General features: G+C 38.6%; 2 protein-coding genes across 4 annotated transcripts; one reads left to right on the forward strand and one right to left on the reverse strand.

The window, feature by feature from the left end:
* The first annotated feature begins 2578 nt into the window (after window positions 1–2578).
* On the forward strand, window positions 2579–5381 carry LOC141600850 (mannan endo-1,4-beta-mannosidase 6-like). Its single transcript, XM_074421107.1, has 6 exons — window positions 2579–3021; window positions 3269–3539; window positions 3850–4044; window positions 4132–4254; window positions 4345–4556; window positions 4818–5381. Exons 1-6 carry the CDS (start codon window positions 2912–2914, stop codon window positions 5236–5238), a joined length of 1332 nt encoding a protein of 443 aa, XP_074277208.1. The 5' UTR covers window positions 2579–2911; the 3' UTR covers window positions 5239–5381.
* A 238-nt stretch (window positions 5382–5619) lies between these two features.
* Window positions 5620–11121, reverse strand: LOC141600838 (serine/threonine-protein kinase AtPK2/AtPK19-like). Of its 3 annotated transcripts, none has more exons than XM_074421095.1 (7): window positions 11033–11121; window positions 8152–9050; window positions 7956–8038; window positions 7760–7880; window positions 7226–7399; window positions 7018–7125; window positions 5620–6144 (listed from the first exon to the last, which is right to left on the reverse strand). In XM_074421095.1, exons 2-7 carry the CDS (start codon window positions 8785–8787, stop codon window positions 5845–5847), a joined length of 1422 nt encoding a protein of 473 aa, XP_074277196.1. In that variant the 5' UTR covers window positions 8788–9050; window positions 11033–11121; the 3' UTR covers window positions 5620–5844. The 3 variants fall into 3 exon arrangements, with proteins under 3 accessions (XP_074277196.1, XP_074277203.1, XP_074277199.1); XM_074421102.1 differs by having other exon boundaries at window positions 8152–9162; window positions 9262–11093; XM_074421098.1 differs by having other exon boundaries at window positions 10926–11034.
* Window positions 11122–22002: the final 10881 nt, after the last annotated feature.

Here is a 22002-nt window from a genome sequence, read left to right on the forward strand (position 1 = left end):
ATTCCAAGCAATGCGGACGTCATTTTTATGCATGTGCAATTTCCAAACCTTCTCAATTTTACGTTACCATAATATTCAATGAATGTTGATTATTCTTAACACGGTCGTATCCGTTTTAATTACCCCGTCCTAATTAATAGTTTACATTTGTTTTATTTTTCCCTCACAAAATAAAGTAAATGTTAACTATTCGCTGAGACTATATAACATGTCAAATATCTCCCCATTCTCATACAAGTAGATGGGACGAAAAGTTATCATTATCTAGCCATTTTGTTTTTTCTCTTATCCATATACTTGACCGGGTTTTATTATTTAAGACGGTTATATCAGTCTTAAGGGCTTGCTTGGATTGAGTGTAAAAGGGGGGAATGAATAGGGGAGTGATATGTAAGATACATTTTTCATGTTTGGTATGGGAGTAATTATTCCCCTCCCAAATCTATTACCCTCACGAAAGGGTAATACATTACCCACCCTCCTCATGGGTAATGATTAAGGGAGTAAAACATTTACCCAATAATCATTACTCATATGTCAAACCTATCTTCAAGAAACTCATTACCCAAGTAATTAACTTCCCCAGTAATTATCGCCTAATTAAAATTTACCCTCTAATTATTCCATGGATTCCAGGCAAGCCCTAAAAAAAAATTGTGATTCTAATAAGAGTATTGAGTTTTCTTATTTATATTTGTTTATTTTTTTGTTCAACTTCATATTGCAATATTAATAACTTAAATACAAACATTTTTATGCGAGTGTGTTAAATACTCCAGTAATTAGATTATACATTCGATGTACTACCACCAGTTGTATAATTTTTTAGCATTATAATAAAAAATTTGAGTTTTATTTTGAAAATTATGAGTTTTACTATAAAGTTTGTGAGTTCATTCACTTAAACATTATGCTCAAAAAATTACAATAAAACTCAAAAATATTACATATAAGCTTAGTTAAATTTGAATTTGATGTTAAAATCTAACTTATAAACCTTAATTAATAAGCTCATAAAAATACACATAAACTCGAAACAAATAAAGTTTGAGGTAATAAGCTCAGAAAAAATACACATATACTCAAAAAACAAATTTATTCTGAGATAGTACATCCGATGTATGTTCCTTTTTTCTCCAAATACTCCCTCCATTTATATATAAGGCCTGGCAAAACGTGTCAGCGGGTCGGGTTCGGGTCGGGTTAACCCGGGTCGGGTCTCTCATATTATCGGGTTATTTCTGGTCGGGTTGGGTCTTTTCGGGTGTTTTTCGGGTATGTCGGTCGGGTCATTTTCGGATCAAGCGGGTTGGGTTATTTTGGGTTTGGTTTTCAGATCAAGCGGGTTAGGTTATTTCTGGTTCGGGTCATTTTCGGGTCAACGATTAAGACATAAAAACGTACGTTTAGTATTATTACCTATTTTTACTTCACTTTTTATAATTATTTCTTTACTTTTAACATTAACAATATTAAGTGTGCTTTTAAATTAGTCATTTTAAGTCTTTTTTATTTAACTAGAGTTGTGTTTTGTCGGGTCATTTTCGGGACGGGTGGTTTCGGATTGGGTCAGGGTAGTTCCGGGACAACAATGTTTGGGTCATGTTCGGGTCGGGTCAATTCAAATTTCGGGTAAAAGTCGAGGGTTGCACTTCAGGTCAATTTCGGGTCTCGACTTAACCTTTTTGGGTCGGGTTTACCAGGTCTAAATTATTATAATCCTCCGGATTTTGACACGATTCCTAAAATTGGGTTATTAGTAATACAAGTATACAAGTATGACATTATATAAACCATATTGTACTATTAGGATATTAATTTCAGCAAACAACAACAGTTCAACACCACACATGACTGACCACAAACCCACTAATTTACCACCACCTACCTTTCCACCACCGCCCCATTCATTAATCAGCCGCCACAACACCACCAATAATATGAATATTACTCCTACTTCAAAACGTCATAGATTCATAGTCTCAGGCTCTTAGCATAGCATGAAATATCACAAAATTTCACTTTAGAGAGACTATCCGTTTAAAATTTTAGACGGGTTAAATATGTCACCACTTTTATTATAAGACAAATAACAAGTGCGATGGTGGAGGTTGTCTTATTATGAAAATGATTACATATTTGACCCATCTACATCTTTAGACGAATATACCCACCCGTCTACGACTATTTGTGAAATCATATAGATTTGTACAATTGTACGTGCATGGAATGAGAGCTGCTAAACTTGTGTATTTTTGTAGCAGTTGTAAATCCGGAACTATTTACAAACTCGTAGCACTTTTAGCTAAAGTACGAGTGAATCGGTCGATATAAATTCACATTATATTTTGTTCTACACTGTCTAATTAATTCGGGTCATAAATTCACATACTTACCTCTAAGCAAAAAATAAAGTTCCCCCATAAGAATGCGTATATAACAGCCCAATACTGTGACAATCAACCCGTTAACACCTCCGCGAATGATAATCCATTTTTCCGCGAATGCCAACACATTATATACATGATAATAACTGAAGTACTCTTAGTAATAAATCTCCATTTTGACCAAGTAAAATCTACGTGATTAGCATTACATTACTGTAAACTGCTGTTGAATTATCAACATTCAATAAATCATTTCAAAAAAAAAAAAAAACATTCAATAAATCAATAATAATATCATAAAACTCCAACAGACTTTGAGTCTTTGCTTCAAAGATATAATTACACAAAAGGAAATTCAAACAACTTTCTATACAATTGTATTGTATATTAGAGTATGACATTATATTTTTAATATATTATTATATATTTATGTATATATACACTACCTAGGTGACAAATAATATTTCTCTAATGTAGCTTAGAGCTAACAAACCAAAGCAATAATCCACATTATTCTAGCTACTATGGAGTTTAAACTTGTTATGTTTGTTTCAGTTTTACTCCTACCTCTCATGATCGGAGCTGACGATGATCACCGCGGAAATAATGTTCCTGCTATTCAAACTGATCAAGGGTAATCAACAAAACCCCGTTTGTTATTCGACCCATTTTCATGTTTTGTTCAAAAACTGTTACAGTATATGATCATTGTTTGAGCCTCAACCATTACGTTAAGGTTTTGGTTGAGAATTTGACATGGTCAGTGTGAGCAAGAGGTCACGGGTTCAAATCTCACCACCCCTTGATAGCCTTTGATTTTGTACACACATTGTTGTTTTGACATACTTTATAATTGATGACATACATATTGACATGTCTAGGTTATCGGAGTTGGATGACGAACCGTGGACAATGGTAGGAAAGAATGGGGTCCAGTTTACTGTTAATGGTAGCCCATTTTACTTCAATGGGTTCAATACCTACTGGCTAATGGTATTTGCAGCAGATCAATCAACTCGCGGTAAAGTCAGTGAAGTCTTCCAACTAGCACCAACTGTTGGGTTAACTGTCTGCAGGACTTGGGCTTTTAACGATGGCCAATGGCGAGCATTGCAGACATCCCCTTCTGTTTACGATGAGAATGTTTTCCAGGTTTGTTTTTATACTGCACAAATAGGATTATACATCCAGTTGTATCAAAAGCATTGTACAACCAAGGTATAAGAATCCGAGCTTATATGTATTCTTTCTAAGCTAATTCAAAGTTCATGTTTTTAATGTGTAAATGGACGAGCTCAATACTTTCTAATAAAGTTCATATTCTTTAACATAAAGCTGGGATACTCTATCACAAAGCTCAGATTCTACACCGTACAACATATACAACTGGTTGTATAGTCCATGAATCACTGCTATTTTCTGAAAAATGTTGTAAGGTTAACGCGATTTTAACTTTTTACAGGCGCTGGATTTTGTGGTGAGTGAAGCCAAGAAGAATAAGATCAGGGTAATATTATCTTTGGTGAATAATTGGAGCGACTATGGTGGTAAACAACAGTATGTGAAATGGGGGAAAGATGCTGGCTGTAATGTCAGCTCTGATGACGACTTTTTCACTGATCCGACTCTCAGGACTTACTATAAGAATCATGTCAAGGCAAGTTCTTCACTGAAATGGTCGTTAACTCGTTATGCCATAAATGATTTCTAACCGCCTTGTGTTTTCTTGTATGATGACATGCAGACTGTACTGAACAGAGTGAATACATACACTAATGTCACATACAAGGATGATCCAACGATTTTCGCTTGGGAGTTGATGAACGAGCCTCGCTGCACGTCTGACCCCTCTGGAGATAAATTGCAGGTTAATTTCCTTCACCAATTAGTGTAGTTTGGGAATGACTGTTCCATACTATCAAATATCAATGATTTTGATGAATTTGATGTTGAACAGGGTTGGATACAAGAAATGGCTGCCTATGTGAAGAGCATCGACCCGAACCACATGCTTGAGGTTGGCTTGGAGGGGTTCTATGGTCCCTCCACCTCTAATCGAACTCAGTTCAATCCAAACTCATACGCCACACAAGTAGGAACCGACTTTGTTAGAAATCATCAGGTCCTCGGAATTGATTTTGCTTCAGTTCATATTTATGCAGATTCTTGGTAAGTAAATGGACACGGAGTTTGAATTGACTTAATCCAACCCGTAGTTGGCCAAACATAGCTGGACCCGACATGAAGATGACCCAATATATATGAGCAAGACACCTATAAGACCTGATAATGCCGATAATGACTCAACTCAACTCAACTCGTAGCAGAAAGACCAATTCGTTGAGCCTAGGTTTAATATCCAGCTTTTTATATGCTGTTTACGCGATTTCTAAATGCATAACTAATACTTAAAACTTGCAACTGATCAAGGATATCACCGGCAGTATCTAATACGCATCTGGAATTCTACAACTCATGGTTGCAATCCCACATAGAAGATGCAGGCAAAATGGGAATGCCAGTTGTGTTTTCGGAGTTTGGTGTATCAACAAAAGACCCGGGATATAATACGTCTTTCAGGGATGCAACCTACAAAATGGTGTTCAAAAGTATCATCGAGTCTGCGAGAAGTGGAGGGAGTGCTGCAGGAAGCCTAATGTGGCAGCTTTGCCCTGATGGCACAGACTACATGAATGATGGATATGCAGTTGTTCTTTCCAAATCTCCGTCTATTTCCGACATACTTGCTCTTAATTCTGCAAGACTCCAGATCATTAACACCGCTTGTGCATGGAGATGTCGCTGGAATTGCAGGAAAAGGCTCCATACTTTGGATCAGATAGACACCTGACAGTTTGATTTCGCCTATAAATCGACTACATTATGATGTGTTATGTAAAAATATGGACATCTTATTTACTTATACTTGTAGGGTAATATAACTCTTGGAGAAGTCTTAATTTTACCGTCTGATCAACTCTGGACAGTTCTCGCATGTAGCGGACATGAGTAGGAGAAATAAACAGGATCACCGATTTGGACCTTGTCCAAATATAACCAGACCGATACCATAACTTTAGAATCATTAAACTATAAATCATCACTTACATAAGGTCAAATTGAGACCTGAACACCAAGCAACCCGAATTTAGGCGGACTGGACCCACCACGACGACACTACTCCAGAAAATAGAAAAAATTGTGCAAAATGGAATTAAAGGATAACACATTAGCATAAACTTCACTTACAGAAGGTCAAATTGACAATTACCACAACCTTCGAGTTTCACATTAGACATCAGAATGTAAATCAATATCCATCTACGAAAGGAATGAAATAGCAGAAACATGTGAAAGTTTACGGAAACTTGTGGTTGCCTTAAGGGATTACATATATTTCTCAGAGCACGTCACCTGGCTTATAAGTTATAACAGGGAAAGACACAGTATTACTCATTCACGGGTTCATCTTCTGAAGAAAGCTCGCTGCAGGCCTCACATATGTAAAGTCCTTGAAGAAAAGATTCCCGTTGCCATTTGGGCTGGCTGCTGGAGAAATCACCACAGGCAAGTCTGTCCAGCGCTTTTCGAAATTTGCCGTGCAGTGTTTGTCGGCTACCTCTGGTCGGAAGCTTGGCTGAATTTCCCTCGCTTCCAATTTCTTCCAGTTGATGGGCTTAAACCACTTGTGGCTCTTCACTTCTTCACTTGCTGTAACTCCGCTGCCCAGTCGCCTGCTAGCATCTTTTTGCAGCAGCTGTCAAAGCATCAAGAACACACATTCTCTGTCAGTCTTATACTAACAAGAACAAACACTAGATAGTAGATACTCGGGCTAGGCTAATCTCAGGCCCTTCCCAGTCAAATTCGACCAAGTTGGCCAATTGAATTAAAAAATTTGATCAGCTCGGGTGAAGTTTTTTTTTAACTGTGCTATATCGTCATTTCGCGTATCGCTAACTTGCAAACCCAATACATCTCAGGTGAAATTTTGAACCTTTGGTTCAACAACTAAGTTCGCAAGCTTTCCAATCCCCATTCACGGCATTCCCTCAAACTATAAGCGGCTGGCACCCTATGTTCCATTGTTACTTCCACTCAGACTTATAGGGTCATACACTTGTCCGACACACCACAACACTCAAGGATATGAGCATGCAACTCATACTCGACACTACTCCAAAAGGAGACAAAAATGGTGTCCCCCAATCTCTGGACTGCAATTGCAGACGTACAAATTCCGTATGAAACAATTAGTACAATACTTGATAAATTTAAGCCTTCTTTCTCAAACACAACTTTATCTCATAATAATTCAAAAATGCAACTATTTGTTTGGTTTGACAGATGTGTTTCCGCATCCATATCCTGATTTTAGGATAGAGACCTATTTAACTAGATATTTGAGCCATGCCATGCCAAGTCCGAAACATGATATATTCGATACATAGCCAAGCCGCAGACCCGTACAAATGTAACACACGCCACTTCTTCCACCAAGGGAATTTTAAAATAATTATTTGCCGCTCCTTATATATGTTAAATTAAACAACGCACACATAATTCTAAGAGAAGTAGTTTAAACCATCAGATCTGTAAGAAAGTGCAAATGAGACACTGGAAGACTAACCCCTTTAATCAAAGAATGAGCTTCACTTGATAAGAAAGTTGGCAGCTTGATCTTATCTTTTATTATCTTCTGCTGAATTTTGTTCCTGTTGCCGCCGTCAAAAGGAGGCTGCAAAAGCAACATGCAAATTGTTAAGACAATTTTAATTTCTCATATCATACCAAGCAGTCAAGCACTATGCTCTTATAAACACAAGCGACTCTTTTACCTGCCCAGTAAGCATCTCAAAGATTAAGATGCCTACACTCCACCAGTCTGCAGCCTTGTCATGTCCCTTCCCCAGTATAATTTCAGGTGCCATATATTCCACAGTTCCACACATAGAATTTGACCTTTCGTTCTCTTCCAGTTGCTTCGCAAGACCAAAGTCGGTCAAAACAACCTATTACATAGAGATGGAATTATGTCAGCCTAAATAAATAGGAGGTGCAGGCAACAACAATAACATCATCATCATTTTTTATTCATTACCCTAGTGCCTCAACTCTCAAGTGCTTCAGCAAGTAGCGGAGTGAGGAGGGTTAGATTTACATTGCCTTACCTTTCTGTAAGCAACACAAAGAGGCCGTTTCGACCCATAAAAAAATGAATAAAAGGACTCCTATAGTTCACAACAAAACAAGTGCGTCTAGTTTAGCGGGCTATACAATTTAGAATAGAATCTTCAACTCCATTTGAAGTATTGACATGAGTTGAAAAATGGCAAATGGGACATAAACAGAAAATACAAGAGGTAACATACATGGCCATCTGCATCCAGTAATATATTTTCAGGCTTAAGATCCCTGTGCATGACACCATTAGCATGCAGGTGAGAAACTGCAGAAACAATCTCTGCAGCATATATACGTGCAAGATCTTCCCTGAAATCATAGTAATTGATATCAATTTATATTTCCCAGAAACTCAGCACATGCCAAGAGTGAAAATTAATATACCTGAAAAGACCGTGATTGTAAAGCTGAAAGAAAAGGTGGCCCCCATTTATAAAATCCAGAACCAGGTAGAGTCTATATTTTGTCTGCAAGACAAAAAGAAGACGGGTCTAAGTAAGAGAGAACATATTATCAGAAAAATGAGAAAATACATAAAAAGTACTGTATAAAGTACTGTGATTAAAAGAGAGGAAAGTACTTGAAATGAGTATCTGAGCTGCACAATAAAAGGATGACCAATTTTACTCAAAATGTCCCTCTCTGCTTTCATGTACTCAGCATGGTTCCTCTCCATTATCTTATCCTTCCTCATGACCTTCATAGCGTATATTTCAGAAGTACCCTTCTTGCAAACTTGGTATACCTTGCCAAATGAACCTTGCCCGACCACTTTCATTATCTCAAAATCTTCAAGGCATATTTTCGGATCTTTTTCAGACAGAGTATCTTGCATCAAGTCCAAAGTTTTTTCATTATCATCCGTTGAAATGTCCGAGAGCTCTTCCATGGTTTCTTTGATACTAAGCTTGCTGAGCTTCAATGACTGACTGATACAAGAAGGGCCCACAAGAGAATGTGATCGTCTGTGTAGTACCACAGGATCATCATATACAACCTCACTAACATCAGCACCTAAAGTTTCCAGGTCCCCTTCGTTAATCTCAACTGTCAACTGGGTTGGTGCTGGGCCAAAAACATCAGAAAAATCAAACTCCACATCATCTAAATCCACATCATCTACGGGAACAGCATTGGGTGGATTATCGGGCAGAAGCACTCGGCTCTGAAAGGATTTGGAACTTTTGATCAAAACAGACAATTGGGAAGAAACCATGCTGACTGATTAAGAGAGGGATCGGTGATGCAGATGGATGAGGTCACTAACGGCTAAGGGTAAGCTGACAATGCACCTAACGCAGAAGGACTCCTGTCAATTGCAGTTACCAAAAGAAAGTTTACGTATACAATAGATGTTCCCAAAAACTTTGGCAACAAGCAGACAAAAATCGATAGGAAGAGCTCGTTCTTGTTTCCCGGAAAGCAGGAAACCACGGATGTCACAGTTGTAGTCGAATTCATGAAGAGCAGGTACCAAATCTGCAAATAAAAAATGCATTGATATTTAATACAAAAGACGACAAGAAAAAAAATAAACAAGTGATCACTGCTAGTGCGATCATATATAAAGATAAATCAGTTATAAGACATACTCCCTTTCATTCTTTGAATTTGCACCATTTTTCAAAATTCCTCTCATATAATTTGTAAAATGGTGCAAATTGAAAGAATGAGAGGGAGTAAGATATACTCTTACTTGTAATCTCAAACAGGAACACTTGAGATCATGCATTTGCCTTTCCATTTAACATATAAACTATGTAAGCGAGCATACAAAACATTCATCATGTGAGTGTCCACAAATGTCAAACACTGCTAATTTGACAAATTTTCCTATGTTTTTAGCTTTAAATAAAAAGCTACAAGTGCCAAAGGCATAAACATGTCTGAAAGTTGAGTGCCAGGCACTGGTAAGCGAGGCACCATATGAAGATTGGAACTTTTCCGTTTTCAATAATGAAAGGGATCAGGATACACATTCTAGACGTTCATTAACAACTACAACTACAACTACCTAGGGCGGGCGTCGAGCATGGCCTATGCTTCTATGGAGGCTAATGATGTGCCAGTCCATGGGAAACAAGAACTAATAGACGACTGTTTCTTACAAAAGGTATGGAAATATCATTGAAATTAATGAACATGCGGAATTGCTACTAACAACTAAAAAGCCAAGTGAAGCCTAAACAGAGTCACCAATCTCACCATAATGAGAAAAGATACAACAGCATCTAACAAAAGAGGAGTGCTGTTATTTCCACGTATGCAAAATTAACAATGTATTATTAAAAAAAAAAAAAAAACATTTTATATCTATCACATATACCCATACCATAACTTAAGTTGCTGCAAATAGTCATATGTAGGGGTATTTTAGTCATTTACCAGTTGTTTTGACATTAATATTTGTGTTAAAACGTCAGCCACAAGAACGTAAATTTATAACAGCACCCCAGACTAACAAAAAATGTGAAAACTCGTCTTCCACAGGTATTTGTGTAAATTTAAACCAGACTTTAATAGACCAATTCACACTAACAAAATTACAAAACCATGAATATCATCCAATTGCTGTTTTCAATAACACTTTTCCCTCTTAGACAAATATACCTAAATGGCTAAATTAGAACCAAAAAAGTACTCCCAAAATAGTCAAAAATAAATGCATATACCAGAAAGCAGACAGTTCTAGATTAGTACAAGTACTAGAAAGCAGTAGTTACAAATCTAGCAAAGAATTTAAACAAAGATGCATAAACCAGATCTATATCAATTGGGAATTTGTGGTTCTCAATTAGTCTCCTGTGAGGCGGTTTTACACTAATATTGTCATTATTGTGCGAGACGATTCACCATATTGATTTACAAGAATAACAACCTCTTAAAAAGTGGTTACAAAAATCTGTTTTACACAAATTCGAATTTGCAAAATTCAACCAATTCTTTTCAGTTACCCAATCTACAAAACTCCGTAAGTTTAAAGTTATAATCTTTACAATTTCAATTACAAACAGATCTCCAGTAAATTAAACAAAATCAAACAAACAACCATATACCATAAATCACAAATCCTACATGCAAACACTGAAAATTGGTCTAAACAAACATAATCCCAGATAAAAATAACAAAAGTTACAACCAAATCTCAATTAAATTGAACAAAATTATAATTTTCAGATTCACCCAACAAAACCCATGTATAAAAGAGGACACAAACCTTATAAACAAGATTAATTCAACAAAAAAAGTTGAGAACTTTATACAAAAATTACAACCAAAATTCAATTAAATTGAACAAAATCTAAACTATTGAGATTAACACAACAAACCCCATGTATAAAAGAGGGCACAAACCTTGAAAACAGGATTAATTCAACAAAAAGTTGAAAACTTTATACAAAATTGAGAAGAAAAAAGCAAGAATTAAAAAGGGAATGAAAGAATAAAGAGGAGAAAATGACCTGAGGAAGAAGGGATGCGAGCGAAGAAGAATTAGAGTTGGAAATATGTGGCGAATCTTCCTTGCGCTTGCAAGTCACCAATATATATTTATATTATTTTATTTGGAGAAGAATAAAATGTGGGCTAAATTATTGGAATTTGTCACTTTTGACCCTACTTGTGACACATGCTATTTGTGAATGGTTAAGGAATTTTGAGTATTTTATGTTGGTAGGGATCTTGGTGTGAAGATTAGGATATGCTTTTTGGTATTCTATTCCTATTTTGGATTATTTTTGACACATGTTTGGAAGATAAGGATAAGTTTTTGGAGTATTTTTTTGCCTTTTTTTAAATCATGGAAAATAAAGTTTACAAGTGGTTTTGGTTTAAATTTCAGATGTTATTTTGAATGAGCTATGATTTGAAGTAATCTATGTTTTATTTTAAATTCTAAAAGGGATTATTTCGTCTAAATAGAGGTTTTGTTGAATTGGTTTTGTTAGATATAGAGAAGCATATTGTGGTAACTGATAACTGGCAATGAAAAGTCTTACCAACATGTCATCGACTTGACAACTGAATTAACCAAGACCTAACGTCAAATTTTATGAAGCTTACTTCACTTAATCTAAGATTTCAAACCTTTTGCATAAAACATAATATTGAAAATGTTACTTTACTTCTGAAAACGATTGTACTAAACTAAAAAAAATAACTTACTTAAAGAACAATTTGTTTATGATATGAAAGTGAGTGTTAAATGGGAAGGTGGCACAAGAGTTTTAGAATTTCTTCCTCAACAGTGTGACAACAATTTTAAAACGGGTCTTAGTCATGAATTTTATAGTCGTAGGGATTACGATAAATGGATGTGTAGATTTAATGTGAAAAGCGTCAAAATGAAATTAAGAAAAATGTTAATCATGTTGATAATGTGAAAAGCATCAAAATGACTATGAGTTGGAAAGTGTGAAATTTGATGATGATGGGTGGATGAATGAATCAAATGGTCTTCTTAGCGAGAAAACTTGGAAGAAATTGGTTTATGTAGATTTGAAGGAGTGTCCTTCAAGGTGGGCCATGAGGTGGTGGAGACGGAGTTTGCTAGAAGAGAAGATGTTCTTAAATTTAAGACGGATAACGAGAGCAATGATGACGAACACATGGAAGAAGATGATAAGAAAAATGGATTTTGTGATGATTCTTGGAGTAAGAAAATGTAAATATTGAGGATAAATTGGATTATGAAATTGATTTATCTGAAGAGCCCAATTTTGAGAAACTTGAGACTTGCATTTGTTTTGAGGATGTGTTCCTCATATCCACGGATCAATTTAGACATCATTCCTCTAACCCATTTACTATATCCCAGGATTTATGAAGGAGTATGGCAATCATATCAAATGGCTTGTTTTGGCCTTGATTGGTTACTTGATGGTTGTTCGTTGGAAAACCTCGAGGATGGAGATATGAACATCATCCCTGTGAAAAATTTGAATGGGAGTAATGATATTTTTAGTGGTTTTAAGAATTTTGACCCTTCTTCTATGAATTTTAAATCAAGTGATGAATTTTGGATGATTATGAAATATTTGGCATTGCACTTCATTTCCCAAAAAAAAAATCTATTCATTAGCATTCTTCTTACTTAAGGCTTTGTTTGGTTGCCCGTTGGAATACAATTCCACCGGAATATCGAATTCATGGGATTTAAGTTCCCACATTAAATTCACGCGTGAATTAGCTAAATCCGTTTGGTTGCCGATATAGGAGTTCAATTACACCGGAGTTTGCAATTACCTAGGGGGGCTAGGTAATCCAACTTCTCTATTATGGAGGAGTTTGAAACTCCTTGAAAAATAGAATTCCTACATCATGGCAAAAAATGAGCAATCAAACAAGTTCTAATTTTCTAATTCATAGGATTTTACAACTCTCATGATTTATAAGGGGCAACCAAACGAGGCCTATTAGTTGTATGGATTGTCTTGCTTGACATTAAGATCCATCATGATAACTTTGTTGGAGAATTGTTTAGTTCATTATTTTGACAAGTTACTAAGGTCTTTGACCGAATTTTTAAATTACTCACTTGTTCATTGTGTTTAAATGTAGATATATTTTTAGTTTTTTTTTTTTTGTTTGTGTTGTTTAATGTGTTTAGGTTGGTACCTTTGCGAAGTTTGATAACCATCAATATTATGATGGGTTGAAGTGGAAGAACCAAATGTCACCTCTTTGATGGATTGTGTAATTGTGTTCTAAAATGGTAATACACTTTACTTACCCTCTCTTTTTGGCCCTGTTCTTTTGGACTGAAACGGATCTGATCTGAACTGAACTGAACTTATAGGATCTGAACTGAACTAAAGTTATAGGATTTGAACTGAACATATAGGTTCTGAACTAAACTGAACTTATAGGATCTGAACTAAACTGAACTTAGTGGTTCTGAACTAAACTTATAGGATCTGAACTAAATTGAACTGGACTGATAGGATCTGAACTGAATTGAACTTATATGATCTGAACTGAACTTATAGGACCTGAACTAAACTTACACGATCCGAATTTAAATAAACTTAAATTAATTTAACTTAAATATTGTTGTTGTTGTTGTTGTTGTTGTTGTTGTTGTTGTTGTTGTTGTTGTTGTTGTTGTTGTTGTTGTTGTTGTTGTTGTTGTTGTTGTTGTTGTTGTTGTATTAAACAAAAATTTTACAAGAAATTAGTAGGCAGCCAAGAGAGAACACTGATAAAAAAAATATAATCTAAAACAGAAGATAAGATAATAACTGTAACACCCCCATATACCAAGGAGCCTTAACAAGACCTTCCCTAGCATATAAAGATGTTACCATCTCGGTTGCCCGAGAAAAGCAATCATCAAAAGTCGATAAAACATTTATAATAACTTAACAAGTGATTAACCAAGCTACTGATATACATAATACAACTTATCAAATACTATGAAGACTACTCCTGTCATGACCCGTGAAGACTCATCCCGCCAAGACTCCAGCTACCATCCAAGACATCACTTGCTAAGACTGACTGTTCACCATAAGGGATCACGACAGACACAACAGAAGCAAACAAGAAGACAACCACACAAGGTCAGTACTGCGGACAATATAACAACAACATCAAACTCACTACAGACACAACAAAACGCACACACAAGCCACAACACTCCAATCAATCACCGTCATCGACTGTCCACTGGACCAGCCCTGCCAGTGGGGGACCGCAGCCGTACCCACCAAATCCCCGATAATCATACCGAGCGATAAACCCTGTCCCATTAATGTGCGCATCCCCTCCCATGGCGGGTTTCACGGAGGGCGAAACTAGGGCGTGAAGCCACTCCCGCAAGTGACTCCACTCAGCCGAGGACGCACCTCGAGAACCACAGACAATCAGTCACAATCAGCTGTACCACAACAACGACAACAACAACAACAACCGACACCCTAAACAACCAACAGAAACTAAGTAGGCGAACCTACCTTTAGCCAGCCGTAGAAATTCCTTACTTAACCACATGATATCAACCAAGCAACTCAAAACCCCTATATAAACAGCACACAAGCCTATTACTACCACCACAATCCTAAAAGGAACAACAACAACAAAGATGATGATGATGACATACCTACGCATCATATATCGGCGTCAAGACCGCTACCCGACTCAAGCAACCTATCCTCAAGGCACAAGCATCCTCAAAGACTCCCATGGAAGGAATTAAGGTGAAAGAAAGGAGGGAGGCGACGTCTAGGTCTGAAGAAAAGAGGCGGAAATGATTTGCGGTTCTATCAAAACACGATTATAAACCCTCGTTGGAAAGACGCTACTCGATCGAGTAACCAACCTACTCGATCGAGTGGCCCCTACTCGATCGAGTAACCAAGCTACTCGATCGAGTAGCCTCTACTCTATCGAGTACCACTCATCCCCAAAGTCTAACAAGACACAAAGCATCTCTTACACGCATTCCTAAAGGCTCTCTCATGCCCCCAAGGTCGGTCAACGTTGGTCAACGTGTAATACTACGGATTTTATTAAGCTGTATACTCGACCGAGTAGAGCCTACTCGGCCGAGTAGTGTTAATTGTGGAGTCTGTTGGTTCTGCCGAGGAATACTCGGCCGAGTATGGAGAATACTCGACCGAGTAGAGGATACTCGGCCGAGTATAGCTTTACTCGACCGAGTATCCGGTTTGGCGAGTGTTATTTTACCGGTTTGACTGGGAATGTTTAGGGTTATTTTTATATTCCGCGTCAGTTTCTAAACATCATTTTCAACCCTCATCATTTTACGATTACCCTAATCACTCCCTAATCATCCCTTAATCTCGTTGTGTGTGCAATCGTCGTGGTCCTTGCGTATAATATCTTTTTCCACTGTTGGTAAGTTTCATTTCCATGTCATTTGTATTCTTTTGGGGTTATTGTATTTATGGAATTGGGAGATACGGGGGATTGTGCAATGTGTAATTGTGTTATGTGGTTATTGTATAGGAGAAGACTTCGTAGAGGAGCCTTTCTGATTGTTCGAGTTTCGTTCTACTGTTGATTGCTAAGGTAGGGTTTTCCCTACTCAGTTTACTGTTCATTATTTAAGACATGGTTGTTTTGTGTTATTTGTTATCTGCTGATCATCGGAGTATGGGGGTCATTGTGGCGGTGTGGAGATGTTGTGACAATTGTGATACTGTGTGTTTGTGATTGTGGTGGAGTCACTTGTGAGAATGGCTTCACACCCTAGTTCGCCCTTCGTGGAACCCGCCATGGGAGGGGATGTGCACATTAAGGGACAGGGATTGTTAGTCGCTCGTTGATGAGCTGGACTAGGTGGGATCGGCTGCGGTCACCCACTGGCGGCGAGGATTACCTGTTGCGATGGGTAATCTGGCAGGGCTATACACTTCGGTGTGTAGTCGGTTACTGTGTGAGATCGGGAGGCTGGGATTGGAGGATGATCAGCTGGTTACCTCGTTTGTTTGTCTTATATTAATTGAGTAATACTGACCCCGTTGTTGTTTGTGGAATCTGCGGTGATCCATTCGGGGATGGTGAGCAGGCTTGACAGGTATTGCTAGTGGTGAGCTTGGGGCAGTCATGGGAGCGTTGTCATTACCAGTCATAGCATCACCGCCCGAGTCTTAGTTTTGATTCCATTAGTTGTCAGACATTGGAGTTGTTTTGTTGAATCAATTTTGGATTTTGGTTTGATGTAAAGTTTAACTCTTTATGGCATTTTAATAAATGTGCTTAGTTCAGACGCTTTTGATATGTACTAACCTCGGGCAACCGAGATGGTAACACACTTTCATGGTAGGGTGGTCCTGGTAAGGCACCTTGGTATGAGGGGGTGTTACAAAGTGGTATCAGAGCCGAAGATTCCGGCACCTAAACAAATGAATCTAATGAATTTAGGGAGTCTAAATAAAATGAACCCGGGGAGAGTTGTTTGGAGCTACCGCAAAGACTCGTGAGACGTCTCAGAGTCGCAATTTGGCCCTCATTAACTCGAGCCGGTCACATGGGGAAGTGTGATGAGAGTTGTGTCTTGTATGTGCATATATGTGAAGATTCATGTTGATAATAAGTGATGGTTGGAAATTTATATGTGGAATTCGTCAGTTTGATGATTGGAAAAGTAGTAGAAGGGACGGGTATGTGAACTTTTGGTGTATTGGATTAGCCTGTGAATGAGTGGTATGGTTGTTTGTTTATAACGTGGCATTTAAATTCCTGCTGTTATATGTTTGATGAGGGAATAGAAAGCATGATAGGGGACTTTATACTGTTTAACCCGTCTTTAGTATGGCTCGGCCGAGAAGGGCAGGTACTCGACCGAGTAACCAAGCACTCAACCGAGTGTTGTTTGGCAGTGAGTAGTCTTGGCTACTGTGCGTGTTTACTCGACCGAGTAAGTAGGTGTACTCGACCGAGTAGTGACTACTCGGCCGAGTATTGTTTGTACTCGACCGAGTATGCTTTCTGGGTTTTTGACGTTAGCTACTGGAGTCGATTACTCGACCGAGTATCTGGGATACTCGACCGAGTAGTCGTTACTCGACCGAGTATTGTCGTATACTCGGCCGAGTGTTCCTTTGGCGGAAGATTGTTACATTTTGAGCCGTAGGCTTTTGTGCTTACGTTTCCTTGTTTCTTATCAGCTCAAAATGCCGCCCAAAAGGACCCCCGCACAGATCCAAGCTTCTGAGATAACTCTTGATGAGGTTGCTCGCATGATTGAGCAAGAAGAGGCTCTCCTTGAAGCTCTCAGAAATGTGGGAAAGGGGAATGAGAAGCCGATGGATGCTACTCAGCTCAGCATCATCATTGCTCGTTTCAACCCTCCCACATATGAAGGGGTAGGAGAACCAAAGCTGCTCGAGAAGTGGCACCGTGAGATTGAAGCTCTCATGGAAATGGTTAAGTGCCCCGAAGACATGATCGTTGAGCAGGTAGTATACTACCTGAGAGGTGAAGCTGTTGTTTGGTGGCAAAACGTCAAGGAAGATGCTAGAGCTTATTACCAGGCTGAGGGTCTGGGAGCTATACCTTGTTCTGGGTTGAAGAGCGCTATGAGAGAGCAGTTTGTGCCGGAGCATATTCGACACAAGATGAGGTCTGAGTTTGATTCCTTCACCATGTCTGAGGAGATGACAGTCACTGACTACTATCATTGGTTCCTAGAGCTATCTCGTTATGTTGAGGACATGCAGCTAGGACAGAGGGGTTTGGCTCTCCGTTTTGAGAGGAGTTTATCTGCCAAGATCGTGAGTCGTATGCCAGCTGGGGTTGCTACTGACCTTAAGGAAGTGTACCTAAGAGCGGGCCAAGCTGAGAGAATGGTAGATCTCTCAAGAGAGATCGATGAGAGGACTGCTGCTGAAAAGAGGAAGGCTGACAGTGGAAGCAACAACCAGTCGGGCAACAAGAAAGGGAACTTCAACCATGCAAAGGCTTTTTCTGGTGGAGCTGGTTTCTCGGGGGGATCTCGTGGCTGGGGAAAGAATGGAGGTCGGAGTGTGAGTGACAACTCTAACCTTACATGCTTCAACTGTGGTGGTGTAGGCCACAGGAGACGGGAATGCACGAGTTACAGGCCCGGCACTGGTTCAGGAGCTCGGCAGGGGAATTTCTCTCAGGGGTCAACTCAGAGTTTTGCTAGTAACCGACCGGGAGGTTCATGGGGCAACAGAGGTAGACAGGGCAACCAGGGCGGTTATAACCGCAGTGGTGGTGGATCATATCAGCGTCAGAACAACAGCACCACCCAGGATTCAGCAGCCAAGCCAAGTACCTCCAATGCTTCAGTTCGGGGTGGAGGACAGAAAAACAGTGGGAATCTTTTCATGATGGACAAACAGGAAGCACATGATGATGCTCATGTAGTTACCGGTACCTTTCTTGTTCATAATGTACCCTCCTTTATTTTGTTTGATTCGGGGGCTACCCATTCTTTTGTGTCTAAAAGTCATGCCTTGTCCATGGGTTTGGGGAAGTTCGAGGATGTAAAAGATGATGTGTTCATACCTTCGGGGGAGTCTGTGTCGTTTCTCAAGTTGTATAAGGGAGTGTCTATGGTGGTTGGAGGGGTAGATTTATTGGTAGACCTGCTAGAGTTTCCTATGGATGGGTTTGAGGTGATTGTTGGGATGGATTGGCTGGGTAAGTATGATGCCAAGATAGATTGTCGGCAAAAGAGAGTGTCCCTAAAAGGTCCTAAGGGTGTTAGAGTGTCCTATCGGGGGTTTGTGGTAAAACCTAAGTGTAAGTTCATAGCTGTGATTTTAAAGTCATGTTTGAGGAAGAAGTGCCCCTTGATTCTCTGTCATGTGAGAGATCGTCGAGTAGAGCCGCAGACAGCTGCTGAGATACCTGTGGTGGGAGAGTTTGATGATGTCTTTCCTGAGGAGATACCGAGTTTGCCTCCCAAGAGGGATGTTGATTTCAGCGTGGAGCTTAAACCGGGAACAGGTCCGATATCCAAAGCACCTTACCGTATGGCACCTAAAGAGTTAGCAGAGTTGAAAAAGCAGATACATGAGTTGCTAAGCAAGGGTTATATCAGGCCTAGTGTGTCACCGTGGGGAGCCCCAGTTCTTTTTGTAAAGAAGAAAGATAGGAGTATGAGACTGTGCATTGATTACAGAGAGCTCAATCGTGTCACAGTGAAGAACAAGTATCCTTTGCCTAGGATTGATGACCTGTTTGATCAGCTAAGTAGAGCAGGTGTGTTTTACAAGATTGATCTGAGGTCGGGCTATCACCAGCTGAGGATAGCAGATGAGGATATTCCTAAGACAGCGTTCCGATCTCGATATGGTCATTATGAGTACGTGGTGATGCCTTTTGGGTTGACCAATGCACCAGCAGCTTTCATGGATTTGATGAACCGGATCTTTACACCGTTCTTAGACAGGTTTGTGGTTGTTTTCATCGACGACATCTTAGTCTATTCTAAGACTAAGGAAGAACATGAGGAGCACTTGAGGATAGTCTTGCAGACTCTGAGAGAGAATCAACTTTATGCCAAGCTATCTGATAAGTAGTATTTTAGTGACATTTTATCCTTCATTTGCACCTTATTTCAACTCAATTTTGTGCGCTTTTATTGTCTTATAGCTCATTTGATTTACTAATTTATACTCCCTCCTATTCTATATATTCTTCCCCTTTCCTTTTGCCACAAGAAATAAGAAATTAAATTTGGACCACACAAAACACACTACCCCACATGTCATTGAATTTGGACCACACAAATCAACCTAAAAAAGGAAATAGGGAAGAAAACCGGAATAACCGAATACGGAAATAGGGAAGAATATATAGAATAGGAGGGAGTAATAATTAGTCGCCGTAGATATATTTATTATATAGTCGGATTTTTATTCAGTTTTAATATTAATATCATTTTATTACAATAACGTGTAGGCAATGAGGAATAATGAGACGGAAATTAAGGAGCGAGTCGGATTGAGGCGAGTTAAAGACGGGTCGAAGTGAATGTAGCAAGGCGGGTCAAGTAATACACAATTAGAGCAAATGAGCCAAAGTCAAGTTGGCATATAAGTTGACCAAAAATCATTAACACTCTCCTGCTACCTCATGTTCTTCGTCCTTTGTTACACAAATACACACGATCAAAATGGAGGTGTTAATAGCCAAGTTCCTCAAATTTTCATTACCAATTACAACGTTTGTCATTCCTTTTACCAAGCACACTCCTCACCTCCATTAATTTGCATGAAACTATCTCGTTACCTTCATTTGACAACTATTGGCAGCCAATAATTGAAGCATCAAAAACCCGAATCGGAGCTCATCAAATCGCACGACCAGCAGCTATCATTGGTCGATTAACCCGTCTCCTCTACACATCAGTCGTGCTCCACATTTCAAACCCGAAAACCTGACATCATCATTTCAGCGACCATCAAACAACCAAGACAACCGCCATCAACAACTTCACCATCAGTGCATTCCCAGACGGTTGACCGTCTGCCGTCCCCTCAACCGGCTGGGAATACCATCAAATTCCTCCAAGTTTCCAGATAACTCCCAGCCGGTGCCATCACCGACCGCCAGGCACCCGGCTGGGACATCCCTTGCTGCTATTTTCTTCCTTCCGTCGTTTGTTTTGAATTTTTTGGGTAATTAGCATTAATTACCCACATAATTTGACAATTAGCGTTTAATTTAACATAATTTGGTTACTAGTGTCCACGTCATCGCTGATTTTTTTTTTCCAGTTTTTTGGCAAAGCCGCTATACTTCTTAGCGGCTTGCCTCTTTGTTACTGAAAAATGTCGTCCTCAAGTTACAGTAGCTACTGGAGTGCAAAAAAATGGGTACAAATAGCAAAGCCGTTGAGGTTCTTAGCGGCTTCGCAAGGATTCATTAAAAAAAAATTGCAAGTCATAAAGCCGCTAAGAAGTATAGCGGCTTTATGTTTTTTTCCATGCCAGACATTGCAGTAGATACTGGAGTTGTGAGGCACACAAAAAACAGGGGAAGCCGCTAAGAACCTGGGCGGCTTAGCAAAGTGCGTAAAAAAAAAAAACTGAAATCGAGTAAAGCCGCTGAGAAAGATGGCGGCTTTGCCTCTTATATAAAAAAAAAACCCGAGTAAACACAATCACTCTCTTATTTACACAAACCCAGAAAATCCCCAATTTTATTTTCGAAACCCTAAGTTGCGAAAACCCCAAATTGTCATCCAAATTCGTCCTAATTTCTTTTAATCATTTGCTATCCATCAACCTAGTTCATCCTATATTCATCTAAAGGTATTAATTCATCCCTAATGTACTAGTTTCGTGCATAGAGTAGCAATTAATCCCCAACTTTTGTTTACTAATTTCGATTTATTTTGATTAGTAATTTCGTTTTATCTAGTTTTTAATTAGTAATTTCGTTTTATTTAGTTTGTAATTGTTGAAATTAGTAGATTGATTGTTGTGCTTAGTATTTAGTTTGATTATTTACAATGGAGGTGAATAATTACCCTTTGACTTGTTGGTGGAATGGTGAAGTTGTGGTAAATGGTGAAGATATTAGCTATAAGGGTGGTTGTGAAACCTTTGTTCTTGTTAGTAGTAATATTAGTTTTAATGAGCTCAAGAATGAAATTTATGAGTCTTTAGAGGTTGATAGATCAAAATTTGAGCTAAATATCAAAATAAAATTTCCAAGTGTAAGAGGTTACAAAGTAGTATCCTTCAATAATGATCGTAGTTTGAAAGCTTTGTGGGCAATTGTGTGTCAATCAAAAGCCGGTTCCATGGATTTGTTTATCGAGTTAAAGCCTATTGAAGAAGATCCTAATTTGTCATTCACAAATATGCTTAGTCAAGTTGAGGATCCTAATTAGCATGTGTCTTTGTCAAGTAATCATGTTGACGAAGTGGCCATAGATGGTAATATTTTTGGAGATGAGATTGAAAATGGGATTGAAGAGGAGGAT

This window comes from Silene latifolia, chromosome 1, assembly GCF_048544455.1.
Source record: "Silene latifolia isolate original U9 population chromosome 1, ASM4854445v1, whole genome shotgun sequence".
Taxonomy (NCBI): domain Eukaryota; kingdom Viridiplantae; phylum Streptophyta; class Magnoliopsida; order Caryophyllales; family Caryophyllaceae; genus Silene; species Silene latifolia.

What these genes read in the sequence shown, in the direction of transcription:
- LOC141600850 (XM_074421107.1), top strand. Translation starts at nt 2,912, where the DNA reads ATGGAGTTTAAACTTGTTATGTTTGTTTCAGTTTTACTCCTACCTCTC. An exon ending in ACGATGAGAATGTTTTCCAG is followed by an intron (nt 3,540 to 3,849) that starts GTTTGTTTTTAT and finishes AACTTTTTACAG; the next exon opens with GCGCTGGATTTTGTGGTGAG. An exon ending in ACTATAAGAATCATGTCAAG is followed by an intron (nt 4,045 to 4,131) that starts GCAAGTTCTTCA and finishes GATGACATGCAG; the next exon opens with ACTGTACTGAACAGAGTGAA.
- LOC141600838 (XM_074421095.1), bottom strand. Translation starts at nt 8,787, where the DNA reads ATGGTTTCTTCCCAATTGTCTGTTTTGATCAAAAGTTCCAAATCCTTT. An exon ending in TACAATCACGGTCTTTTCAG is followed by an intron (nt 7,881 to 7,955) that starts GTATATTAATTT and finishes CTATGATTTCAG; the next exon opens with GGAAGATCTTGCACGTATAT. An exon ending in TACTGGATGCAGATGGCCAT is followed by an intron (nt 7,400 to 7,759) that starts GTATGTTACCTC and finishes TCTATGTAATAG; the next exon opens with GTTGTTTTGACCGACTTTGG.